General features: G+C 39.4%; 1 protein-coding gene across 8 annotated transcripts in view; it reads left to right on the top strand.

Annotated features, from left to right (window-relative positions):
• PEX5L (peroxisomal biogenesis factor 5 like) overlaps positions 1-21,063 on the top strand; it is a 225,736-nt gene that overhangs the window by 145,598 nt on the left and 59,075 nt on the right. For all 8 annotated transcript variants that reach the window (XM_004756644.3, XM_004756646.3, XM_004756642.3 and 5 more), the window contains 2 exons: positions 838-934; positions 11,605-11,700. In XM_004756644.3, the coding sequence (XP_004756701.1) occupies positions 838-934; positions 11,605-11,700 (193 nt within the window). The remainder of the gene's footprint in view (positions 1-837; positions 935-11,604; positions 11,701-21,063) is intronic.

Genomic DNA, 21,063 nt, shown 5'->3' with positions numbered 1-21,063 from the left:
AAAACAAGTATTTCATCTGAATTGTCAAAAATTCAGCCAAAAATGATGTTGGTAGATTTAGAATTCAGAATTCAATATTTGTTCCATATTTGTTGATAATTTTTTTTAATGTGTAACAGAGGTGACCAATAAAAATAGGTTTATATATGTATATATATTTAATATATTACATGAATGGTAGTTAAAGTAAATGTTTCTGGTTACACAAGTAACCTTTTCTGACTGTCTTAATCATCATTGTCAGATAATGCACTAATTAAGAATAACCTGTGGATGCCCATGAGAAAAATTGGTTAACTGAATTTTCCCAAGCTTTTCAAGCTTCTTAAAGGACAGCCTCTCTCATTCTCCTATTTCCCCTTGCACATCTCCATTTATTATGACTTTTCAGGTTCTATATAAGGGTCAAATCACACCAAGGACACTTTGTGAGATGTGCTCCCCTCCCCAAAACACAATACTGTTAAGAAAGCAGAACTGTAAAAAAAAAAAAAAAAAAGCTAGTAAGAGGTAGAACCAGATTTAAAAAAAAAAAAAAAAAGCAGAACTGTTAGTAACAAAACTGGGACTGTATTTATTAACTGTTTGTAAATAATTGAACCAAATTCTAAATCAGAGATAATTACACCTAGCACTTTGCAGCCACTTAAATTTCAAAAGTGGTCATTGTAATAAAATTATATAAAAGTTATCTTATTCAAGTTATCTCATCAAAATTCTGATGAGAGCTTTATTATCATGGCTCTCAATGATTCAAATTAACTCAGTTTCTTGACTGGTTTTCTAGTTGAGTTTGTTTCTCGGTATATGTTAATCTCCTTTATTCATCCCCTATAGGTCCTCAGAGCACAGATCTCAACCAGAGCTAAGCGGAGGGAAAAGCGCCCTGAACTCTGAGTCAGCTTCCGAGTTGGAATTAGTGCCTCCAGCACAGGTAACAAAAAAAAAAGAGAGAGAGAGAAAGGGATTCTTTAATGAACCCACCTTTTTTTTTTCTTTTTTCCTGGGTTTTTGTTTGTTTGTTTGTTTTGTTTTGTTTTAATTTAGAGAGAGAGAGAGAGATTGAGAGAGAGTTGGGGTTGGGGAGCGGAGGGCAGGGGGAGAGAGAGAATCCCAAGTAGACTCCACGTGTGACCTCACAACACAGAGATCATGACCAGAGCTCAAATCAAGAGTGTGATGTCCAACCTACTGAGCTACCCAGGCACCCCAAACCCATCTTTTCTAGTAGAAAATTTATATCATAAATATTTTATTTACATATATATATATATATTTGGCTAGATACCTGATGATAAATATATATTTGGCTAGAATATGTCTTAATGAATTCACTATATATTTAGCACTTTTTCTTTTTTCTAACATTTACTTTTCCATCATTTTGCAATATAAAATCTCTTCTACTCCAGTATTATCAATATTTATACAATAGAACACCAAGAAGAGGAACTTACATATTAAGTATTCATTTGCATGTATGCCCTGTGGATCCAAGTACTTACATATCAGGATCCTGACTGTCACACTAAAATAAATTTTATGTTAAGGAATAAATAGTTATAGTATTAGCAGTAATGATAATACTAAGAGCAACCATTTGTGAGGAGCCACTAAGTACTAGGGACTTTACTATGTACTTTTTGTATGTTATGTCTAATACTCAAATAATCCTGTGAATTATTATTATCTTCATTTTTAAAAAGATTTTCTTTATTTGAGAGAGACAGAACAAGCAGGGAAAGGGGCAGAGGGAGACAGAGAAGCAGACTTCCCACTGAGCAGGGAGCCCAATGCGGTGCTCAATCCCAGGACCCAGGGATCACGACCTTAGCCGAAGGCAGATGCTTAACAAACGGACCCGTCCAGGCACCCCTTGCTGGCCTCATTTTAAGGATCCTTTAAAAAGTTTTGGTGAAGTCAAAATCTTTTTTCTGGGGTACCCAACTAATCACTGGTGGAAGTACAGTAGGGGAACCAGACCTGTCTGTCCACTGTTTGACCCTCAACTCCAGTATAACTGGTTTGTCTATAACTAGCTATCTCCTTTGGGTAAGACTGCCAAGAAGGCCAAAATCAGTCTCAATCTTTTTATTCGCTCAAACACTTTGTAAGGGTACAGTCTTGATCTAAAACCACAAAGATCTCTTAAGAAATGTGTCCACATTTATGCAGTTTACAGTCTTGTTGAACATAAGGGAGATGAAGTGAGCAAGAGAAATTTTCTTGTTTACTAGATCAGATATTGAAATTAAGAGAAGAGATATGTCATCTGAGGTGAAGTAAAGGGTTAATCATGATAATAGCAAATATTACTGAGAGCTATGATAAAGTCTTCTAATACATGTTAGCTCATTTGATCCTGATAAATGGCTGTATGAGGTAAGTTTATTTATTACCCCTATTTTATAGACAGGGAAACTAAGGCACAGTGTCATTAAGAAAATTGTCTACGCACCAAGAACTAGTAAGTGGCATAGAGAAGGAGGACACACACAGATAGGAAATTTGGAGGACATGGAAGTCCTCTGGAAACTTTTCTAAGCCACTAAGAGAACCGCCTCTTCTCCCCATTTCTATATTCACTGGAGAGGGGTGAACATTACTGCTCCTAGGACTCTGCTGGAAAACAAGTTAGTTCACTTCCAGAACAAATAACCCTGGGAAGCTTAATGAATTGTAAATGTAGCATGAAAATGTATTTTCATCCTCTGTGTTCATTCTAAATGCATCTTTTTTAAAACTGATAACATTTATTAGAGAACCATTTCTTGTTAAGTGCATTAGAGATTTAGATTCAGCTAAAGTAATTGGTACTGTTTCATAACCTGGATCCTTGGAACAATTTAATGTAGCAATAGAACATTTGTTTCTGCAGCAGGGGGGAGGCTTGGCACAGGTGGGATGTTCTACACAACGCTGGAGGGGCAAAGGATCAGCTGGGGTCTTCAGTTGCCATGGAGACCCACAATGCATTTATCTTATTATTCCAATGACTGCTACTCTCCTGCTGGTTGTCTGATTTCATCCCACCACATTGTCCTTCCACATGCCCACTGGTGTGCCTTGAAGCAAACACAATGTGCTTTGGACAATTTGTGTGAGATTCCCAATATTGTCCTCCAAAACACAGTTTAAAGTGCACTGTGACAGTTCTCTGTCTAGATAAATTGTAGTGAATCCTTTAGAGGGTTACCAATTACTTGTAAAGAATTTGTCCCTTAATGTGCTTTTTTTTAAAACACTGCATGTTGGGGCACTTGAGTGACTCAATTGGTTCAGCCTCTGACTCTTTTTTGACTCACATCGTGATCTCAGGGTTGTGGGATGGAGCCTCACGTCTGGCTCTGCACTCAGGTTGGAGTCTGCCTGAGATTCTTTATTGGTCCCCCTCTATGACTCCCCTTACTCACGCTAAAATAAATAGATAAGTAAAAAAAAATTAAAAACACTGCATGTTTATCAAGGTTTGCCTAAACTAAGAAATTTCAATTCTCCTAGTTTTAAGTCCAGCCTATGGTTTAATTAGGACAATTTAACGAATTCAGAATTTAATCATCTAAAATACTAACCACTCAAAACAGTAGAGAATAGAATGATTAATTGTAATAGAAGACAGAAAGGTGTTTTTACTGTTAGAAACATGCTGCCCTTAAATATATGATCTCTCTAGATAGATAAGATGATGAAGATGATATAAAAATTCAACTTAAAACAGGCTTGCAGGGGCGTGTGGGTGGCTAAGTCCGTTAAGTGTCTGCCTTTGGCTCAGGTCATGATCCCAGAGTCCTAGGATGGAAGCCTGCAGCCAGCTCCCTGCTCAGTGGGGAGTCTACTTCTCCCTCTGCCCCTCTCCCCTGCTAGTACTTGCTCTCTCAAATAAATAAATAAAGTCCTTTAAAAAATAAAATAAAATAAAACTTGCTTGCACACTATTTAAGTAAACAATTTCAGCTTACCAAAACTTGTTACTGCTCTACTATCACACAGATGGCTCATGAGAAAATCAAGGAAATGTTTTCTTCTCTCTCAAGCCAACGTAAACAATCTTAGGTTCAACAGGTGAGGAGCTGTTTACAAGACTTATTTAAAAAATCACATTTCGAAAAAATTCATGTTTAAGAATCATAAGGAAAATGGAGCGAATTCGAGAACAGGAAAATGTAGTCTAGTCTCTTTCAAATAGTGTTTTAAATACACTAATCAGAATGACAGGAGATTATAATGAATCATATAATCTCTATGTATTTAAGAATAAATTTTCTTGACACTCTTACAACTGTATAATTAGTATGCCCTGGAGTTAATTGTTTAAAGAAATTGTACAATCAAAAAAATTATAAAACATTTGAAGAGTTGAAGAAAAACACAAGTGATGACATGAAATTAACTTTTTCTAATAAATGGGTTGAGATAGTGGTAAGGCAAAAGAAAGTGAGTGCAACATTTGCTGGCAAGTGATGGCAAGTTCAAGCATTTCTTTATCCAGTCTGGACCCTGGAAGGATAGCTCCAAGGCAGGTTCTTGCCAACCTAAGTTGGACCTAATGAGGTGCAGGAACTGGGCTCTCCAGTACTTAGTCATAGTCATGCAACTCTCTGATTTTGCAGACTTTGGCACAGCAAATGCTTCCTTCCATATTGTCCTAAGTCCATCAAGTTGGCAGTATCCCAAACCAGAACAATTGAGACTTTAAGATAGAAATGTAAGTATGTTTTCAAAATTTTTAAAGGAGCAATAAAAGAAAGGCATGCTGATAGCTGTCCAATTACATACTTCATGCATATAATAGGAGATATTTCTAATATTTTTTGAAATTCTTACAGTAATCTTTGGAATTAATATCCCCATTTCTTACATGAGAAATTCATCTTAGAATTAGCTAAGGGACAGAAGAGCCAGCACTCAAATCACATCCATTAGCTTCTAAAGCCCCTGTTCCTAACCACATACCACCTCCGAGCAGCCGCATCAAGCTTATTCACCTAAGTCACAGACCATCTATTTCCTTTCTCACTGCAAGCCCTGATTGTACTTATATTTCTAAGATAAATATGAACTATGTGATTTTAAAGAGTATCACTTTCTTCCGGAAACTTTGTAAGATAAATTAGGACTCTTGTCAGATCTGAGGCCATACACAATTTTGTGTCTCCCCTCCTAAATTCCTTCATACAGAGATACACTCTTACTCTTCAAAATACTGACAGCTTGCATTTCATCCCATTTCAGTTCAGCAAACTATCCACAAGCCATAAGTGAGGCAGTGAAAAGGTTAGTAAGAAGAATTCAATTATAAGAAGTATCAAGACCTTTATGTCTATTAGAAACAGTTAGACAGTACACTTTATAAATATAGTTTTGCTTGTTGGAAGATAGTACAGGATCCACATCCTGACCATACACAGTGTGCTACCAATGAGGAAAGAAGCAAGCAAAGATGGAAGGAAGGAGGAAAGAAAAGGCAGCAGGGCAAGGTCATGGGAAGGCAAGGAAGAAGGAAAGAAATCCGAAAGATCACTTTCAGCATAGTAGGAAATCTGCACACAGTAGTACTCAACGAATACTTGCTGAATCGGGAAAGTAAGGGAATACTAACAAAAAAGAGAAACAACATGTGTCGAATTTAACAATTTGAAAGTTGTAGAAAATTAATAGTTAACTAAAGGGCAGATAAAAATTATTAAAAAATTAAATGACAAGATTTTATTCTTTTATCATTTTTGAAGCTGGTTTCAAAAATAATTTTTAGTTATGCATGATAGTGGACTGTCCATCTCTTTTCAAAATCATTGAAATCAAAATCATGATTTGATTTGAAGTTCTATAACAGAATTTCATAGTAAGATGGGGGTGGAAACCATATGCTGCCCTCCTTGCGCAAATCTCTAGGAATTTGTTCTTTGACACATAAGGTACAACTTCTTTTGTGTACCTTCAACAATAAATGCCAGTGGACTGATTAAGAAAAAGAAAATCATGACCCGCACAAAAAGGCATGAGTTTATCTATTCTATATAAGAATCCAACCAGTCTGCATTAACCACTAAACGAAAGTGCTCTAAATACAGATAATTTTTTAAATGAATTTCTAAAGTCACACCTGATAAGTGCTGACCAGAAAGAGAATGACAAAAGCCAAATTTTATATCACTTACTATGTACTGAGAATTCTGTGTGTGTATTTACATGAGTTATTGTACTTGATTCTTACACAGACTCAGTTAAGTGAATATACATTTTGCAGATATGAATACTGGGGACTATAGAGATTAAGTAATTTGTCCAAGGTCACCAGTTACTATTAAATCCAATTAGGATTTGGCCCTAGGCAGTCTGGCTCCAAAGATTATGTCTTTAATTACTGTATTACACAGTTACCCAAAGTCTGCTAGTTGTTATATTTTTCTTTTCTATAGTTAGCAGCACCCTTTCCCCCATCAATCTTTTTTGAAAAGATACTGAGCTTTTTAAACATGTGCTTTGGTGAGAGACTTCCAGCAGCAATGGAAAGGTAATTGTATGAGAGGTTATGAAGGACTGACATTGAGGTTAGCTGACAGAGTTATTATGCTAGGACAACCACAGCCACAGATACAGTAAGCTTCAAATCATAACTTTAATCACAATCATAATTTTGAATAAAGAGTATAGAACAGTATTCTTAAAGAGTTCTTTTTCTTATCTTTCGCCTAGTGCTTATCATTTGGAACAATCAACAGCTGAGAGAACAAAAATGCTTTCTTCTATAGATAATGTAATACCCTAAAATCCAATTAGCCTAAACCAATTAAAACAGCTGTTTTTAAAGCCAAAGCCCTTCCAGGAGGTTGCTGTAACCGTAGATTTTTCAAAATCATGCAATGAAGCAAAAAAATGCCTACATCAGAATACATTTGTGAACTCCAGGGTTCCTCTTGCAAGCACATGATGTCAGCATCTAATCAGAAGCTATCAGAGTAGGTCTCTCCTTTGGCAGTTTCAGTATCACCAGGGAACTTGTTAGAAATGCAGATTCTGGGCCCCCACTCCCACACCTGCACCCACCGAATCCCCTGCGGCGCCCAGCAGTCTGTGTTTAGACGAGATTTCCAAATGCTTCTGGTGCTCACTCAAGCTTGAGAACTACTAATACAGCCACTGTGATACCAAAACAGCCTTGACTCAAATTTATGGCTGTAATTGTATTGCTTACCACTCCTCTAGTTAAGTACTGAGCAATAGATACAGTTCACCAGCATTGTTTATATATGCTCTCCCATATTCCAGTCTTTGCTATAATGAAATTACATGTTAACAAAAATAAAATCTTGGTTGAAAGGAAGGCTGCTCTTTACTACCTGCTACAATCTGTACTTCATTCTCAGTCCTAAACCACTATGTCTGGGTGGGTTACTAAATTACTGAAAAGTTTCAGAATCTGTTCAGTTGCCTACTACTCTCGCTTGGAAACTGCCTTTATTTACATTCAGTGTTTTCCTATATTTTATAACATTTCTCTTAGCTTCTTTGGACAAAATAAATGGCTTTCAAATGTGAGGTAGACAACACTTGTCTAACTTAAGGCCTTTCTAAAAATGTGAGAAATAGGACTTACCTAAATAGTAATTGTACTACTGAAATAAAAGTTCATTTGCGGAGTAAGATTCTATTTACACTTGCTGTTTTAAGTGGCAAAGAGAATATGAATTATACGTCTCAAATCCTGAGAGAGATCTTTGCCTCTTCTTCCTGATATATGGTGCCCTTTGCATCCTGTGATTCATAATCCACTTGGGTCGTGAAACATTGATGAAGGGAAGCCAGTGACAGTAATGGAGTTCTGTTAGGTCAGGCTTCACAGGAGGGACAGATCGTATTTCACTGGTGAAAAGTGCCTCTAATAAAAGGAGGTGCCTTGGGACAGAAATATTAGTGCTTTCTCTTTCTTCTCATACCATTCATGGGTCATTCATGACATTATTACATAAATGCACAGTTTATTTCTTACCATCTGTCCACATTTTTTTAAAATGTATTTGTTTGTTTATTTCATTAAGGAGGGAGCTAGCAGGAAGACAAAAGAGCTAGTTCCAAAGTAACAGAACAGAGATTTACGGAGCTAGCTGGGAAAGAAATGTCAAAATAAGTTTGCCAAGTATGATACAGGACTGGTTAATTTCTACAAGACAATAAGATCATAATGCTTTTGGGGTTAACATCTCTACCAGGCTGTAACATCCTAACAGCTTATCAATTCTGAAAGGTTGTAAACCATCTGCACCTTTTCTTTCTTAAAGATTTTATGTATTTACTTGAGAGAGAGAGAGAGAGAGCATGAGCAGGGAGGAGGGGCAGAGGCAGAGGGAGGAGCAGGCTCCCTGCTGAGCAGGGAACCCAACTCGGGACTCAATCCCAGGACCCTGATATTGTGACCTGAGCTACCCAGGTGGCCCAATCTTCATCTTTATATTTGTTAATCAAATATATTGTATCCCAAGAGTGTCAGACAAGGGTTGTAGTGGGATGAATCGTAGCTCCCCAATAAAGTTCTGTTCATACCTTAATCTCAGGAGCCTGTGATAATCAATCTCAGTTATATTTGAGAAGCTCCCTCTCCCTAGCTCCACCTCAATTATCTGGGTTGGGAGCTTGCATGCGGCCCAGAGAATAAGAGAGTTCTTGCTCATGGTGGCCATTGAGCCTGACCCACCTGAGCGTGAGGTACTGATGGCTATGCAGACACAGCCTCAGCATCCTCTTCCTCTTCTGACCACAGACACAGCTCCAGAGGCCTTCTCTCTGTGCTGCTAACAGGCCTAGCTCCTTACTAGACACCCCACGAAGACACCCTGAAGCCATTCCCCATCCACAGAACCAGGGATAGGAGGGCTTTGCTAACATAGACCTCTGCTGCTCCAGGCACAGGACCAAAAAAAAAAAAAAAAAAAAAAAAAACCACCAAGTCCCCTCTCAATTTCCTCTTTAGCCGCCTGTACTGTCCAAGAAAACTTGATTGAGAACATATAGCTACCTTCTGGGAGTTGGCAAGAGAAAGACCTTTAATTCAGCAATTCATATATTCCCCTACAATATATTTTCAACAAATATTTACTGTTTATGGATCAGCTACTATTTATAGGACATACCAGGGGATACAGCAGTGAATACATCAAGGAGGAGGAAACATAAATTAATGTTTCAATAAATTAACCTTCCTTGTTCATTAATGCAAAACGCAGTCTAAGACTATTATTTATGTTCAGAAGTGTTCATAACAATGACTTCATTATTGTTTTCAGCCCATAATATTCTTGGGAGCTTCTTGATTGGCGCCCTCAGCCATGCATGAACCTCTGAGAGACAGCTTTTCTAGATTTTGTGTCTTCCAAAATGGCCAGGGGAGCATAGCCCCTATGAGAGTCAGTATAGTGCAGTGATTATGAACACGGCCCAGAAACATCAGCCCTACCATTGACTAGCTGTGTGCTGTGTGCCATGTTAACTGGTTCTCTGTGCCTCAATGGCATGGACTTAATGATAATACCTACTTGACTGGTTGTTGAAGAGACAAAGTGAGTAATAGTTTCTAAAGGACTTGAAGCAGCATCTGGCATGTAGTGAGCCCTCGTATTACTACTGTGTGATAATAAGGGGCTGGGGGTCCTCTTGAGGACCAGTGGTCATGGAGAAAAAATGAAAAGCAGTTGAGCTGTATAGGTGGTGCTGAGTGAAGGCTATTGAATAATGGTTTCCAAACATGGCTGCTTTTCAAAAATCACCAAAAGAGCTTTTCTTCTTTTTGTTTTGCTTTGTCTTGTTTTGTTTTAAGATTTTATTCATTTAAGAGAGAGAGAGAGCACAAGGGCAGGCAGAGGGAGAAGCAGACTCCCCACTGAGCTGGGAGTCCAACTCGGGACTCGATCCCCGGACCTGGAGATCATGACCTGAGCTGAAGGCAGATGCTTAACCATCTGAGTTACCCATGTGCCCCCAAAAGAGCTTTTCAAACTTTTAATGCCCAGGCCCTACCCTCAGAAATTCTTTAACTGGTCTAGAGCAGGGCCCAGGCTGCTCAAGTAATTCCCATAGAAGCCAAGGTTGAGCAACCCTAAAGGAGAGCAATCAAACACATGGATAAAAGGTGATAAAAGGGCAGAGGGGGGCTTCACTCCACAAGACTCCTTCCTCCTGCTCCCCAAGGTCTGGCTGCCTTATCAGTGCAATCCCTCAGCCTGTAGTCTAGAAACATCCTTAGTATTCACATCACCTGTAAGGCCGTGGGCTAGGTACAGGGGAGACCCAGACTTACCAGACAGAATCCGACCCTCATGGATCTCATGGTGTGGTAGAAAGATAGCCAAGAAAAGAAGCAGTTACATGGAGAAAAATCACAAATACCACAACTGCTCATGGAGAGAGGTCTGAACCAACTACAGTATATACTTACTAGGAAATCCCTGGGGAAGGATGAGGTGGCTCTAGAAATACTAAATGTGGTCCCTCTCCAAGATATATTGTTGAATGGAGAAAAGTAAGCTACAGAATAGCATACCATTTACATTTTGAAACTTTCTGAAACACATTACTACTGAGGGTACATAAATATATATGAAACTGAAAAGAAGTTCTAGAGGTTTACTTCTTATTTTCCATGATTTTTTTTTTCAAAAAGAATGCATTTAGTGTTTGTAAAATTAACAATAAATAACATTTTTGAACTTCCAGCACTCTTGGTGGGGCTAGCCTCTGGAATATTTGCATTTAGCTAAATTAAGATGTATATCACGTTGCCTGTTAATTGTGAAAAACCGGTCGGCATTATCAAACATGAGTTTATCTAAGCGATGACTATTTAGCAGCACAATGCCCTGAGGAAACGGGACATGAGACAGATGTGTGCTAATAGAGGGAAGGCAATTCAGCATGAGGATCTGCTGTGCATATAAGGAAAGGGCCCAGCAGCCACCTCCCATCTCTGCAGCTTGCAGTCTTACCTGAGGTCAGTCCTCCTAACAAGCTGGAAGCTGGAATATCAGTTCCTAGGTTGAGGCTTCGAATGGAGATTCTCCATCTTAACTGCATATTAGAATCCTCTGAGGGGTACTAAATAAAATATCAATGCCTGAAACCATGAGCAATTCAAATAAGATCTTATGTTAATAAGATCTGGGCCTGGGTTTTGGTTTTAACATGACCAGGGCTGAGACGCACTCTTAGAAGAATCATGCATGGGACACCTGTCTGGCTCAGTTGGTTAAGTTGCACCTTTGTCTCAGGTCATGATCTCAGGGTTCTGGGATCGAGCCCCGCATCAGGCTCCCTGCTCAGCAAGGACCCTGCTTCTCCTTCTGACTCTTGTTCTCTCTAGCTATCTCTGTCTCTCTCTCAAATTAATAAGTAAAATCTTTGGGGGGGGGGGGAAAATGCATGCATACTCACACAGGTGCTCACATTTTGGCACCATCCCAGTTTGGGCAACACCATGCTTACAAAGTGCTCCAAAAATAACATCCTTTGCAGATGCTTCTTAAACTCTAGGGAAATATGGGAAAAGGGAAAATATTTGGATTTTTGTGCTCTGTGATTCCAGTAGTATAACACCACATGTTTGGTTTATTTCAGGCTCGACTGACCAAAGAACAGCGCTGGGGAAGTGCATTACTTTCCAGAAACCACTCCTTAGAAGAAGAATTTGAAAGGGCAAAAGCAGCAGTGGAGGTACCTTTTTTAAAATTATTTTTTCTGTTTCATGTTTCTGGAAGTGGAATTCAAAAACTGAAACTTGACGTGAAACAACCATGATAATGATTGTTAGAATGAGATTCGTTACCAGAGAAATTTTAGAATGAGATTTGTTACCAGAGAACTTTTGATTTGCCAACCAGAGGTGATTAACAGATGTTAAATCCCATGCCAATTCTGTGATGGGTAAGCAATCTGTTGTCTGGAGTCCTGGGTCAGAAAGATCTGAGCTAGTCTGGGTTCCATGATGAACCATCCTATGTCTTTGCTGTGCCTCTGTGAGGCCAACGTTGATCCCTGACATTTTTCTCTCTCTAGCATTTGGCATAATGCCTAAAACACAGAAGGTTATGCTGCTCCTGAAATACACATTTTCCCGAGTGGAATAAAAAGCATGACTGAGATAGTCAAGCAACGAATAGCCCATCCTAACTTGAGCCATAAATTTTTACTGTTAACAGTGTCCAAAACAATGACAATGTTGATAAAGCAAATGAAATACTTAATTTGAACTTTAATTTCCTTATCTGGCCTTCTAATAAGATTCCTTCCTAGTTGGAATCACAAAGAGTGCATCATAGATGCTATCTGCGACACTCCTCAAAGCTTCGCTAGATTGTTATTAAGAATGGAGCCTTTAACCAAAAGTAGGAACTTGCTAGGACCTCCATTTCTATTACGAATATGAAATCTTGAAGATTGAAAGTATACCTGTGATACAGTTCATTTATGTGTCTGTCTTACCACTAGGATTCAGATAAAATTATACTATGAGCAGTCTTTCAGTAGCTCCATACTTGAAGTGTAATTATATCATATTTGCAGTTTCATATTAAAAGTGTTCTTTATATTTTAGGAAGTAATTCTAGCTATAGTCTCATATCGTATTCAACAACCCAGTAAGAAAATCACCTTATCTCATCACAATACAGTCCACCAAAATTTATTCTTTTAATTTTATCCTTTTCTAATTTAAAAAAATTAATGCATTAGTGTTCTTGTGTAATCAACTGATATATTTGATTGAGACGAGATGAGTTCAATTAATTCGTTCACCTACACGGAGCCTGTACTGAACTTATCTTAAATGTAGATTTTCCCAGACTTTGGAGCTAATTAAATTCATCTTTTGAACTCCTACTATGTGTACCACACTGACTTATCACTTAATAGAAGATGATATAGAATCATAGAATCTTGATCAATAAAGACATTAGAATTTATCTGGTCCCAGAAAAACAATGGGTTTAACCTCAGAAGTCTTAATTACAAAATTATTTATTTATCTGTGTGTGTGCATGTGTTTGTATACATATATTCATAAAATCATTTAATTTTAGTTTTGGTGGAGGCCTTAGAAGTCATATATCCCAACCAGGCATATAAAATAAAATTTGTTTTCTTTTCAAATGTACTTGATAAAGTATTTATTCAAACTTTCCCTGTTTCTACTTGAATACTTCAAATTAGTGGCAAACTCTTTTCAAGAAAACCTGCTTCCATTTTAATAGTCCTAACTATTTAAAAACCTCTTCCCTATATTATGTTGAAATTGGCCTACCAGCAACTTCCAGTTTTCCTTAGTGTTGGCGTTGCTCTCTCTGGAACAAGGCAGAATTAGTTTAGTCCCTTCTCTAAATGATGCTCACCTGAGCCCACGAAGGCTTGTCTTCTCTTGGTGTCTCCTTGTCTCTCCTGGGAATTGAGAGACTGATTTGTTATTCCAACTCGCCACTAATAGCTACATGATGACATACATTACATTAACCAATATAGGCTTCAGTTTCCACATGTTTATGGTCCTTTCCAGCTTAGAATCCTTGGAGGTTGTAAGTTACTTAAAGTAATCATTCATTCAACAAGAAATACTGGCTAGGGGCCCCTGCGTGGCTCAGTGGGTTAAGCCTCTGCCTTCAGCTCGGGTCATGATCCCAGGATCCTGGGATGAGCTCCACATTGGGCTCTCTGCTCAGCAGGAAGCCTGCTTCCTCCTCTCTCTCTGCCTGCCTCTCTGCCTGCCTCTCTGCTTACTTGTGATCTCTCTCTCTCTCTCTCCCTCTCTCCCTGTCAAATAAATAAATAAAAACTTGGGGAAAAAAAAGAAAGAAAGAAAGAAAGACTGCCTGTCTGCACATGCTGACTGCTGGCTGCATCAGGTACTAGAGACAATGAAAAGAGACAATCCCGCCTAGCTATCTAAGAGCATGGACCAGAGGACCAGCTTGGACGGACCATTTGCTCTGCCTACTTTAGTTTCCTCATCTGTAAGATGAGGGCTTGCATTTCTAATATACTAAAACCCTATGAGTTTATGGCTTCAAGTGAAATGAATAAGAAGTACAGAATTCTCAGCAGATCAGAAAATTATAAGCAAATTGGCTCATCTGCAAGCCTGGAACTGAGAAGCTTCCTTAAGGAATGAAGGGGGGGTTGCTGACCAGAAGGTAGGAACAGATGTGGAGAGAAAAGGCAAGGGGTAGAAGAGAGTGTTTCACTAAGTTGATGGGAAATCAGACCTACAAAACTGCACGTTTATGGACTCTTCACTTCCCAACATTATTCTTATCCAAGGGTATAATTTAATTCCCTGCAGAAGATAGGATGAAATGCCTCCAAATACACATGCCCTTCGACCCAGCCACACCTTACAATTTATCCTAGAGAAATAACCGGGAAAGTTTACAATATTTTTTTAAATAGTGAAAATTTGGAAATAGCCCCAGTGTCCCGTAATTGAGAATTAGCTAAATTATATCTCTCTAGGAAAATGCTGTGTAACCATTAAAAACTACATTATGGAAAAATATTTAAGATCAGGTAAAAATGTCTACTGATGACTGGAATAAGAATGTATTTACTGACAGTCTTACTATATGGTCCCAACTTTGCAAAATGATAACGGCGTAGTACCCAACATGTTAGAAGTACATATGGTGTGCCAGTCAGGAGCATTATATGTATGGATGATCTTATTTAATCCTCATAGTAGTCCTACAAAGAAGATAACATTACTATTCCCATTTTGCAGATGAGAAGACCAAGGCTTAAGGAGATTTCGGTTATGTGGCATTTTTTTTTAAAGACTTTATTTAGTTATTTGACAGAGAGAGATCACAAGTCAGCAGAGAGGCAGGCAAGCAGATTCCCTGCTGAGCAGAAAGCCTGATGCAGCGTTCAAGCCCAGGACCCTGGGATCATGACCTGAGCCGAAGGCAGAGCCTTTAGAGAATTTTTTTTTAAATATTTTATTTATTTATTTGACAGAGAGAGATCACAAGTAGGCATAGAGGCAGGCAGAGAGAGAGAGAGGAGGAAGCAGACTCCCTGCTGAACAGAGAGCCTGATGCGGGACTCGATCCCAGGACCCTGAGATCATGACCTGAGCCGAAGGCAACGGCCCAACCCACTGAGCCACCAAGGTGCCCTGAAGGCAGAGTCTTTAAACCACGGAGCCACCCAGGCGCCCCACAGTTATGTGGCATTTTATAAGCAGTTAAGATTGATTGAAAAATGAGTAGCACTCATTTAGCAAGTTTCGAAGCCATGATTTTCACCTGGACTCCAGAGCCCATGTCACTGCCCTGTATAAGCATAAAGAAAATCTGTGCCCAAATGTTGACAGTAGTTTTAATCAGGTGGCTGACTTTGGAGTGGTTTTATTTCTTCCACTAGCTTATCTGTATTTTCCAAATGTTCCATCATAAACGTCTGTTATGTTGGTAATCAAGGAGAAAGCGGTAAGTTCCAGACACTGTAGTGGGATATAAAATTCTTTTTTTTTTTTTTTTTTTTTTTTTTTTTTTAAAGATTTATTTATTTATTTATTTGACAGAAAGATCACAAGTAGACAGAGAGGCAGGCAGAGAGAGAGAGAAGCAGGCTCCCTGCTGAGCAGAGAGCCCGACATGGGACCCGATCCCAGGACCCCGAGATCATGACCCGAGCCGAAGGCAGCGGCTTAACCCACTGAGCCACCCAGGCGCCCCAGGATATAAAATTCTTAAAAGGACTTGAAGTGCCTCATTCTTCATTTCACAAGTAAAGAATGGTGCTACAGATTGGCCTCATTAGAGATGGTTTTAAACACTAGTGAAACCCAGATGAAAATCATGCCTGGAGCATGGCAAGGTTTTCCAAAAACTCTCACTTACATTTTTATATCAACTGGTTCCAGTATTCCTTCTAGCTAACATTTTATTCCATTTTTAAGTCCTTTTTTGGTCATCATCCTGCCTCTTGACCTGACACCTGCTCCTCTTTCCAGTTCTTCTGCTCCTCAGTCACCCCATGAGCCTTCGGGGCACACTCTTGTGCTCTCACAGGACAACCTCCTTGCTCACTGTCCCTGCTCTGTCTTCTGCAGGGACATGCTTCCCCAGATCTTAATGTGGCAGGTTCCTTCTTGTCATCCAGATTTTAGCTCGAGGGCCACTGCTTTTGAAAAGCTGAACCTGACCACCCAGTTGCTATTACAGCACCTGGAGTTCCTTCATCCTTATATTTATCACTGGGTCTTCTCCTGTTTGTTTTTGTCTGTGTGTTGTCTATCTTTTTACTTTAAAATGTAACCACCCTAAGAAAGGGGGGCTTGTCTCTTGTTTACCACTGTACCCCAAATCTAGAACAATATCTGGTACCTGGTGAGGATTCAGTAAATATTTGCTGAATTAATGGATGGCTGGCTGATTGTTAATCACCTAATGTGGGCAGCACTTCTTTTTATCTGTTGTTGTGCATAAAGTAAGTACCATTTCACCTCCTAATATTATTTAGTATTTACATTTTCCGCTTGATAGAACCAATTCTGTCTGTGGCCTATGGATTTCTGCCAGGGGCTATGCAGAGATGTGAGATGTCCTCTGTGGTTGTCTTGGTCTCAGCGTCATTCAGGGAGTCATATTTAGAACAATGCAGGTAGCACCCATCAATCTTTGCCACAGGGCAATAGTGCCCATGTTTTATATTTTACATGGCATGAACTAGTTTTTACATATGCTACATAATCCCTGACAATATACAGTTCTACTAAGGTTTGAGCCAAAATGCCCTAAAATACAGTCTCTTCTGCAAGAGAAAAGACATCTAATGCCACATGCACTTTTACTGCATAGTTCCACTGAGCTAGGAACCTGTTTATGTGCAAAGGCTGGCATTGCTTGGGCTCAATTGGAACTGTTAGATCTGGTGAGGCTTTGTAGGAAGGAGGCTTTGTCTCTATAGCTTACATTTTATTGAAAAATCACCAAAAATTCATCTCCACTCAAAGTATTGTTACTTTTTAAATTTTTTTTTTTTTTTTTAAGATTTTATTTATTTATTTGACAGAGAGAGATCACAAGTAGAGAGGCAGGCAAAGGGAGAGAGGGAAGCAGGCTCCCTGCTGAGCAGAGAGCATGATGCGGGACTTGATCCCAGGACCCTGAGATCATGACCTGAGCTGAAGGCAGCAACTTAACCCACTGAGCCACCCAGGTGCCCTCAAAGTATTGTCATTTTAAAACTAAAAACCAAATATTCCCATTCTAGGCTTTAAGAAAGTCCTTTGAACAAGAAGGAAAAGGAGCTTACTCTGTGCTTCCTCTTGGATTTTCTTTCTAGCCAGCATCCTAAACACTCTGTCAGCTACAACAGGTCCCTAGGAAGGATGCACAAGGAGTCTCAGAAGTGAGAAGCAGGGAAGGAGCCCGGGAGCTCAGTGAGACTAGCAGCTGCCACCCAAGAATGGAGGTCCCTAGAGAGAACTGTGTTGTACTTGTGGAGGAGAGAGAAGGTCACATGGGCAGTCAGTCCACCTGCAACCACACACGAAAAATACATCCATAACCACTGTTAGCAAGGAAGGAACGAGCCAGCATCTGGTAGTATTGTATTTAGCTAGTTAGTCTTTCTAGGTGCCTCAGCCTTCAAATTAACTGGATTTAGCAAGAAATTATCAGACATGCCTAAGCTCCTTCTATGGGTTGGGTGCTAGGAATAGAAAATTGAATAAGCCAGCCTCTGCCCTTAAAAAGCTAGAAGAATCACAGGTATATGCACCCAGCTCCAGAGATCAGGCAAGCAGAGCTTATCACGTGATAGAGTTCCTCTAGGTCTACATGGCCGTCTCTATAGGAAACGTTGACCTCTTCACAGGCAGGACCGTGTGGCATCCTTCCTTGTGCTCTCAGCAGCTTTCAGAGTCTGGTGCAGAGCAAGACCCCATGAATATTTGCCAGGTAAATAAAGGGACAAAGTAGGAATTGATTCCTCCAATGCATCTATTCCACAAACATCTCTTCTTTAATGGGTGCTTGAAAAACATCTCAAACTTACTAATAGAAAGGAGATGAACTTGTGTCCCTGAAGCCAGTCACGTTTTGCTTGGCTTGTGGTGTGCATTTTAATCAATGTTTTCACAGCTCTGCTTATACCCTAAGGGAGGACTTCTTGTGAGCAAATTTTGAAAAGGAATAATGAAATATGTGAATGAGAAAAAATGAAGATGCATGGACAAAGGGAAATACAGTTGTCAGAAGCAAGAAAAAGAACCAGAAGTGCAATTTTAAATCCTTCTGGTTAACTGAGTCTATTAAATTCTAGTAAAACCTCTAAATTCTAGAGCTCTGATTTCTCCCCAGACCTCAATTCTCTTCCCATTGAACCTTGCTTGTGATATCGCTTGTGGTAGTTTAAAATGTCCACAAGTTCCTTGACATTCCCTTCAAAATATGGAGCTTAGTTCTCCAAACTCCTTTTGAGTTTGGGCTGGGCTTAGTGATTCACTTTGAACAAACAGAACAAAGTGTGGGCACTCCGGTGGATACAGTCAGTTGAGTGTCTTACTCTTGGTTTTGGCTCAGGTCATGATCTCAGAGTCATTAGATCGAGCCCCACTCTGGCTCTGCCCTCAGCATGGAGTCTGCTTAAGTTTCTCTTTCCCTCTCCCTCTGCACCTTTCCCCCTGTGCACTCATGCACCCTCCATCTCTCTTCTTCTTTCTCTAATAAATAAATCTTTTTTTTTTAAAGATTTTATTTATTTATTTGTGAGAGAGAGCGAAAGAGTGAGCATAGGCAGGCGGAATGGCAGGCAGAGGCAGACAGAGAAGCAGGCTCCCCGCCAAGCAAGGAACCTGATGCGGGACTCGATCCCAAGACGCTGGGATCAGGACCCGAGCTGAAGGCAGCTGCTTAACCAACTGAGCCACCCAGGTGTCCCACTAATAAATAAATCTTTTTAAAAATAAACAGAATAAGTGGAAGTCATAGTGGTCACTTTAAAGATTAGGTCATAAAAGGTACTGTGGCCTCCTCCTTGTTCTCTCTCTCGCCACACCTCTTCTTCTTCTGTGCTTCACTTCTTCCCTTCTTCGGGAGGAAATCCAGCTGCCATGTCATGAGAACCCTTCGCAGGTGAAGAACCACACATTCTCCCAACAGCCAGTGAGAACCTGAGGCCCCCGGTCAACAGCCACGTGTGTGAGCCATCTTATAAGTGGATCCCTTGCAAACCCCATTAAGCCTTGAGATGACTGCAGTCCCAGCCAAGAGCTTAATTCCACCTGAGGAGATACCCCAAGTAAGAATCACCCAGCTAAACTATTCCCAAATTACTGACCCTCAGAAACTGTAAATGTTAGTGTTTTTTTAAGTTGCTATGTGTTGGGGTAATTTGCTAAGGAGATAGATAATTACCGCATTGTTCTACTCCTCCAAGCCCCATTCTATTCCATACTCTTTGCCTCATCTCCATCCCCAATGCATTGGGTTCTTCAAAAATGGAAGGATTACCCTTGTAGCATAGCCCTCAAGATAATTTCTCTTTAGGCTTTGGGCTAACTTTCTTCCAGCAGTGTTGTATGATAAATCATAGGCAAACTGGTAGTTACTGTTTAAGAACATGAATAGTAAAAGATTTTAATGCTTACTTGTATTCCTTGTTCTAGAAACATGGGTGACCTTCTTTATCCCTCTGCTAAGTTTAACTAGGAGATGTCACATTCAGAACAACTCAACAGCTAAATTCAGTTATGGTGATGTAAACTGAAAAGCTCTTTCCATATAGATGATTTATTTTCTCCTGAAGTGATTCTGTGTGTGTGTACCAGAGATCTGATAGGCACCTCAGAAATACGAAATGACTGAAGGAAATTGGAGTCCATTCTTGAACTGATTTTATTAATAAAAGATTTTGTCAAACACTGCTGACTTGGGTGCCCTCCCACCATGAAGATGATTTGCCTCTACCACCACCTCGTGCTTCCTCTTGCTTTGTAGGACAGTGTCACCTCTTTGAAGTCTGTAGAAGAGATTAATGGATCAAACACTCCTTAAATCACTCTGGCTTGGATTTGGTATCCAGAAAATAGAGAATATTTTGACAATGTCTGAAAGCATTGTTTGGGCAACATTGAAGGAATCTTGGGGTTAACTGCAAGGATACAGATTTCCTAACTCATGATGTCATGTTAGCTGACAGGCTTCTCCTGTTAAATTGTAGATAGATTACATAGAGATTAGATGTATTCTGCAAATTTGGGATACTGTACATTGAATCAGTCTCTCATACTGATTCAATTTCTTTCGTTTTAAACAAACAGAAATTGATTGACAAAACAATATGAAGCATAGATAAGATTTATTGCAGTGGCTTGTGATGAACCCTCATAGGTGATACTGATGAAACTATAAAGAGGTATAAGATAGTCTCAAATAAATTTATGGGTAAATGGTCTATTTAAAGGATGAGGGTGATTTAGAGTCTGGCACTAATTTTTTTAATTTAGTGCTATGGATAGTAACCATATTTTTTCACTGCCCCTTGATATCTACTGTGTAAATATTAAACAAATAAAATCTTTGACTTGACGCTTTCTAACAATGTGGGTACAGATTGGTTCAGTTACCTACAGACCATCATATTTATAGACAAGCTCCAGACCAAAAAGTAGCTTGGATAAATTCCCCTAACTTCAAATCAGAGAAATATAGGATCTGCATTCTGGACATGATCTCATGAGCAAATTAGTGCTAAAGAAAGTGAACATGAAAAGATAGAAACTCCATCTGAGCCAGCCTTGAGCAGTTACAGATTGCTCTAGGCTCTGTGCATTGACTAGACCTGGATGGTAATTTTATCCCTTCCTCTTCAAAGGGATTCTCTAAAGATCTGTGAGACTATAGTTAAAAGTAATTTAAACCATTTGTTGGAAGGCTCTGTACTCAGGAATCACGTGTTAAACTTACATGAAAAAGGCGAGGAAGTATAATAAAGTATGTGGGAAAAGCCTCAGATGAGACGTGGGTCCTGGTTCTAATCATGCCAATATCTTTCCATTTGGGCATCAGCTTTCTTATCAGT

This window comes from Mustela putorius, unplaced genomic scaffold (genome assembly GCF_011764305.1).
Source record: "Mustela putorius furo isolate JIRA1106 unplaced genomic scaffold, ASM1176430v1.1 tig00003834_pilon_pilon_pilon, whole genome shotgun sequence".
Lineage (NCBI taxonomy): Eukaryota > Metazoa > Chordata > Mammalia > Carnivora > Mustelidae > Mustela > Mustela putorius.
The sequence above is the reverse complement of the archived record's forward strand: the minus strand, read 5'-3'. Positions and strand labels throughout refer to the sequence as shown.